The following is a 6228-nucleotide window of genomic DNA, read 5'->3' as shown; positions in this document are numbered from 1 at the left end:
CATAATAATAACCATAAATCATCACCAATAATCCAATGAATCAATGAACCCAACTTAACCCTTAATATTTCAAACCCTTCCAACTCCTAAAAATAAAGAAGCCTTACCTTGGAGCTTAGAAAACTTAGTAGGAAAAGCAAAGGAATTTCACTAAATCCTTGACCTTGAAGTGGAGAATTGAAGGAGAGAAAATCTTTGATGGAGAAAGCTAGTAACAATCCAAGGAGAAGGAAAGAAGAAGAAATGGTTAGAAGAGTCTAGAAACATGCTTATAAGCTTTCCAATGCATCAAAAATGTGTTTTCTATGCCATAGACATGGACCCAGTGCCCCTCTCCGTGTATGGGTTCGTGTACACACTGGAAATCACACATTTTACTTGGCAAGACCCGGACCCCGTGTATGGGTCCGTGTACCCACTGTCCAAGGGCCAAAACTATGCTTTTTCTTCCGAATTAGTTAAAGTGGTAAACATGAAAGTTGTAGCCCTATGCCTTTTCTTGCATCTCCAATTAGCCTCATGTCATTTTAAGATTTGAGTAAAAAGTTATGCTCATTCTCCCAACATGTGTCAGTGCAGGAACAACGATACACACGACACACTTCGGGCCACTTTTGGCTCGTATTCCCTAATTGTTTGAACAAAACTCAAAACATGAAAGTTATAGCCTTATATCTTATCTTTCTAATGGAAGTAGCCTCACATCAATTGGATCAATATACAAATTATTATGCTAAAAACCACAACTACTGCCACATTTTTCATAACGTTTCTATACTTCCATTTCCTATTTGGCTCAAGATCAACTTTCTATTCTACCCATTCATTTTCATAATCATCACCAACTATGAATATAATACCAAAACAATAACCATAAACAAAGAACATATAATAACCATTCCAATAAACATATTTCCTAAACACCCAACCAAAAATAATATTATAAACAATAAAATACTCTAAGGTTGGGATATTACAGAAGAAGTAAAGGAGATTGAGCTCAATTTAGAGCGCATAAGTGGTTAGAATACACAATTGCTAGATTGCATAATAAAGATCTCAAGAGAAAATTGTATTTATTTGTGTTGCATGAAAATATGATTCCTTTATTTCTCTTCAAGAATGTGTATAACGTATATACACAAAAACTAGCAAAGTTTTGATGATCACAATTAATAATTATAATTGAGAATATTGATAGAAAATGGTTACAAGATTCAATAATAATAACTAGATATTAATGTGAAAAATTATTATCATTGATTTAGAAATTAAAATCAATAATTTCTTTCTAAAAAACAGAGAAGATAATTTTATTTCGGACGACGAATTTATGTATTTCGAGAGAGCAAAGGTTGTAGTATTTATAAAATAATTTATGTAAATTTTTCTTATGTGAAGAGCGACATTGAGGGAGAAACTAGTAGAAAATTCATCCACGCAGATCAAAACCATTGAAAAGAGCTATTTTGACGATAAAGTTAAGTTGAATCTTAGTAATTCAGCTCAGTCCTAATAAACAAAATGTATAATGAGTGCAAATGTTATATATATATATATATATATATATGTATATATTATATCTATATGTAAATATATATTTATATCTATATGTAAATTATTCTTGATCTTATAATTTTTTTAAAAAGATTAATCTTCATTGAAAATTTTCGTATTATTTCGTTTCTTACCAGATTGCACACGCGAAGCCAAACTGTTTTGACCCAAAATCTCCATTTTACCCTCTCACCCTTCACCTCCAATTCTCCCTCCCCTCCGCTGCCTCCTCATCCCGCCACCCTCCACCGCTCGGGTGTCTTCGTCTTCGCCGGTACGATCTTATCATCGAAAAGGGAGAAGTAGTGCAGGCCGTTTCCGACATCCACGGACCGGCGCTGGGCACTAACAATATTGGCTTCTGGCTTCTGGCTTCGGGCTGCTGCTATTCGTGTGCTGAACTTTGACAATATTTCAATTCTAAGGATATTTTCTTGACAAAGAATCTGATAAGTTGAACTAACCTCGTTAATTTACTTTTGTTTGACTGTATGCCGGATTTTATTCGATAATTATGGTTTCTGAAACAAGTGCTAATCTAACCACTTGATCGTGGTTAGGTTATGTAGGATTTTATTCGAGAATTTATGGGCTTTGATGAGCATTTTATTGAAAAGACTGTGACTTTAAGCTTTATTTCGGAAGGCTCTGTTAGTTTTTGCTTGAAATATTGATTAGAGTTAACTGTTTTCGTGGTATGAGTTCTGCTGTTCTGCCTAAACATGTTGCCGCTGTCATAAAGTCTCAAAAAAACCCATTTAAGGCTATGGAAATATTTAATTCTGTTCAGAAGGAAGATGGATATAAACACAATTTGTTGACTTACAAATGCATGATCGAGAAACTCGGGAATAATGGGGAGTTTGACACAATGGAAACTGTTATGGCTGAAATGAGGGCGAAACTGGATAATAGTTTGTTGGAAGGTGTATATGTAAATGTCATGAGAAACTATGGAAAGAAGAGGAAATGTCAATCAGCTGTTGATGTGTTTGAGAGAATGGATTTTTACAACTGTGAACCGACAATTTTTTCATACAACGCTATCATGAATATTCTGGTTGAAAATGGGTATTTCAACCAAGCTCACAAAGTGTATATGAGGATGAAAGACAATGGAATTGCTCCTGATGTATATACGTTTACCATTAGGATAAAATCTTTTTGTAGAACAAATAGGCCTCATGCTGCCTTGAGGCTTCTGAATAACATGCCAGCTCAAGGATGTGAGTTTAACTCGGTGGCATATTGTACAGTAGTTGGTGGATTTTACGAAGGAGATCATCGAATAGAGGCTTATAGTTTGTTTGATCAGATGCTGAGCCTTGGAATTGTTCCTGATGTTTCGACATTCAACAAGCTTATGCATACGCTTTGTAAGAAGGGACATATCCAAGAGAGTGAAATTCTTCTGGATAAGGTCCTTAAAAGAGGTGTGTTTCCAAATTTGTTTACGTTTAACATCTTCATTCAAGGCCTTTGCAAGAAATGCCTACTTGACCAGGCTGCCAGGATGGTGGAATGTGTGATGGAAGAAGGTCTTTCTCCTGATGTGGTGACATATAATACACTCATATGTGGATTGTGTAAGAACTCAAAAGTGATAGAAGCAGAGGCGTACTTGCAGAAAATGGTTAATAGTGGATTGAAGCCGGATGCATTCACCTATAACACTGTGATTAATGGATATTGCAAACTTCATATGGTACAGAAAGCTGAGGAAATTCTTCGTGATGCTGTTTTCAGAGGGTTTATCCCTGATGAGTTTACATACTGTTCTTTATTGTATGGACTGTGTGAAGATGGTGACATAAGTAGGGCCATGAGTATATTCGATGAAGCTTCCGGAAAAGGTATAAAGCCTACTTTAATAATGTACAATATATTAATTAAAGGATTGGGTCGATTTGGACTCGTTTTGGAAGCCTTGCAGCTGATGAATGAGATGCAACAAAAAGGCTTCCTCCCTGATATATGGACCTATAATTTAGTTATTAACAGCTTGTGCAAGATGGGATGTGTAACTGATGCAACTAATCTTATGAATGATGCTATATCCAAAGGGTTTCTTCCTGATATATTCACCTTTAATACTCTGATCGATGGCTACAACAAACAGTTGAAGATGGGTAATGCACTCGAAATTGTAAATACCATGTGGGAGCATGGCAGCACTCCAGATATAATTACATTTAACACTGTACTTGACGGGCTCTGCAAAACATCGAATTATGATGATGTAATGGAAACTTTTAAATCAATGTTGGAGAAGGGTTGTGTTCCAAATGTCATTACATATAATATACTCATAGAGAGCTTTTGCAAAGCTAGAAAACTTGAGAGAGCTTTGGAGTTTCTTGATGATATTAAAAAAAATGGCTTATGTCCTGATACTGTGACTCTCAGCACTTTGATCAATGGGTTTTGTTGTGTTGGGGATTTGGATGGGGCATACGAGTTGTTCAGAAGAATGGGAAAACAGTATAAACTCTCCCCTTCATCAGCCACATACAATATCCTGATCAATGCATTTTCTGAAAGACTAAATATGGATGTAGCGGAAAAATTATTCGTTGAAATGGAGGATAATGGCTGTCCGCCAGATAATTACACTTACCGATGTATGATAGATGGTTTCTGTAGGGTAGGAAATGCTGATTTTGGGTATCACTATATCCTCGACAACATTGAAAAAGGGTTTGTCCCTTTCTTAGCGACTTTTGGACGAGTTCTAAATGGCCTTTGTGTGAAGCAAAAACTGCGTGAGGCTGTAGAAATTATACACCTTATGGTGCAAAATGGTATTGTTCCTGAAGTTGTGAACACGATATTTGACAGGAATAAGAAAGAAGTTGCGGCACCAAAAATAATCGTGGAAGACTTGCTGAAGAAGTCTCACATAACTTATTTTGCATATGAGATTTTATATGATGCTGTTAGAGATAAGAAATTGTCGAGGAAAAAACGACGAAATATAGTTACATGATAAATTTGGGGGCTTTGAACTTGTTTGTTCGATGAGAATAGTTGTGAGGAAAGCTTCCAGTAAAAATTGTACTGGATAATGAGCCTTGAGGGTGAAATTAAGTTGCTAACATCAAGGAATGTTCGTCATTTTGTTTGCTTCACTGTCTCCTTGTCTGGCACACAAAATGACGCGTTTAAATTGGTATTTCAGGCATGGTGAGTGGGTGAAGAACAAATAAACAATTGTTGTTTAGCAGGATCAATAGGTAACATTATAATCTCGTAATCCTTGCCTTTGAACCCAATCTCTTAAGTCGGGTGATCATTGTAGTGTCTTGTATGCAGTATTATTTTATTTTCACTAATCTACCTAAACCTTGGGATTCCTGCAGTGTGAGGAACGGTTTTACATGCTGTTTCCATTGTGAGAACATTAGGAATTGAAACTGCTTGAGCAACTATTTCAATTTTTCCCTCGATATTGGATCTAATAAGAAATTTAACTAGAACGCATTTTGTATATATTCTTTTCCAATTGGAATGCTCATATCGGGCTTTTGCTGGAAATGGCCTTGGTAGCTTGCATGTAAAAGCCTCCTTAATAAATGCTGGATTCTCAAACATAAATTATGCTGGATTCTCAAACATAAATGTCAATATCGACACAATCCATTATTGGCTCTTTCAAGAGATGGTGTTACCAAATCAAAACATAACCCCCACAAGGGCACTAAAAGACATCAGGACTTAGTAGAAGCATGCTCTTTTTGTCGCAGATGTCTGACTGGATGCGTCCATTGCTGTGAATTGGTCCATGGGCGCACATAGTAGCTGCAAAATGGTGGCGATAATGCAAACAAATGTTAAAGGTAATCAAATAAGCGTATAGGATGCAATGGGAATATTTTGTTTTCTTCAGGGAGGCGATGAAAAGTAGAAACAATTAAAAATGAAAGACGGTAGCGTGGTACAGATTAATAATGACTGAGGCCATATGCTTATCTAATTATCATAACTAGTTAAAGGAAAGTACTAGTTTTGCTTGGTGTGTTAAATTGATATTTGATTACTTTTCTTCACCATGATGTCTTGTTTTGCCTCGTGTTCTAGCTTTAAAATTCGGCAGTTCATTGGTATGTAATCACATTTTGGCAGTAATGTCAAGGAATGAGATTTTCGGGTCAAAGCAAGCAGCTCACATTGTCGATGAAGATGACTTCTTGACGCATTACTTTGCCAGTCTCGTTTTTTTTAACTGCACGGTAAATGGTCAATGAAGAAAGGTCCAAGGAATAGAGTTCATTATACCTTTAATGGAAGTTCACATTTGGCTACTTCGTGTTTGCTGAAAATTCAGTTCGGGTTGTTCAATTTTTATTTTTGATTAAAATTTCAATCCCTTTTATTAGTGTTTTTTTTCCTTTTTGAATGGTTGGTTACATTTCTAAAGTTTGATTCAGTTGAGTTGATAGCCGACCTAACCGAACCATTAGATTTCTAAATTCATTCACTACATAAATGGCTATCAATTAACTTTCAAAATCTATATTCAAGTATAATCCAAAAAACGAAAATGCAAAATTCAATTTGACCATCTCAAGCTAAAAATAAACTTAAACCTATTTGAAGACAATGAGAATGAATTCTTCAAAATAACAACAATGATTAAATTAACCCTCCACTCTTTGAAAAATGGCTCTGTAA

The 6228-nt window shown here is 35.6% G+C and overlaps 1 protein-coding gene across 6 annotated transcripts; it reads left to right on the top strand.

Annotated features, from left to right (window-relative positions):
- The first annotated feature begins 1685 nt into the window (after positions 1-1685).
- Positions 1686-5919, top strand: LOC142528795 (uncharacterized). Of its 6 annotated transcripts, none has more exons than XM_075633971.1 (3): positions 1686-4790; positions 5301-5386; positions 5635-5917. In XM_075633971.1, the coding sequence occupies exon 1, from the start codon at positions 2255-2257 to the stop codon at positions 4541-4543; it is 2289 nt and encodes a 762-aa protein (XP_075490086.1). In that variant the 5' UTR covers positions 1686-2254; the 3' UTR covers positions 4544-4790; positions 5301-5386; positions 5635-5917. The 6 variants fall into 6 exon arrangements, with proteins under 6 accessions (XP_075490086.1, XP_075490084.1, XP_075490085.1 ...); XM_075633969.1 differs by having other exon boundaries at positions 5301-5393; positions 5680-5917; XM_075633970.1 differs by having other exon boundaries at positions 5301-5393.
- The last annotated feature ends 309 nt before the right edge of the window (positions 5920-6228 follow it).

The sequence above is a fragment of the Primulina tabacum genome, chromosome 16 (assembly GCF_025594145.1).
Source record: "Primulina tabacum isolate GXHZ01 chromosome 16, ASM2559414v2, whole genome shotgun sequence".
Taxonomy (NCBI): domain Eukaryota; kingdom Viridiplantae; phylum Streptophyta; class Magnoliopsida; order Lamiales; family Gesneriaceae; genus Primulina; species Primulina tabacum.
Note: the sequence above shows the minus strand (reverse complement) of the source record. Positions and strands in the feature narration are given on the sequence as shown.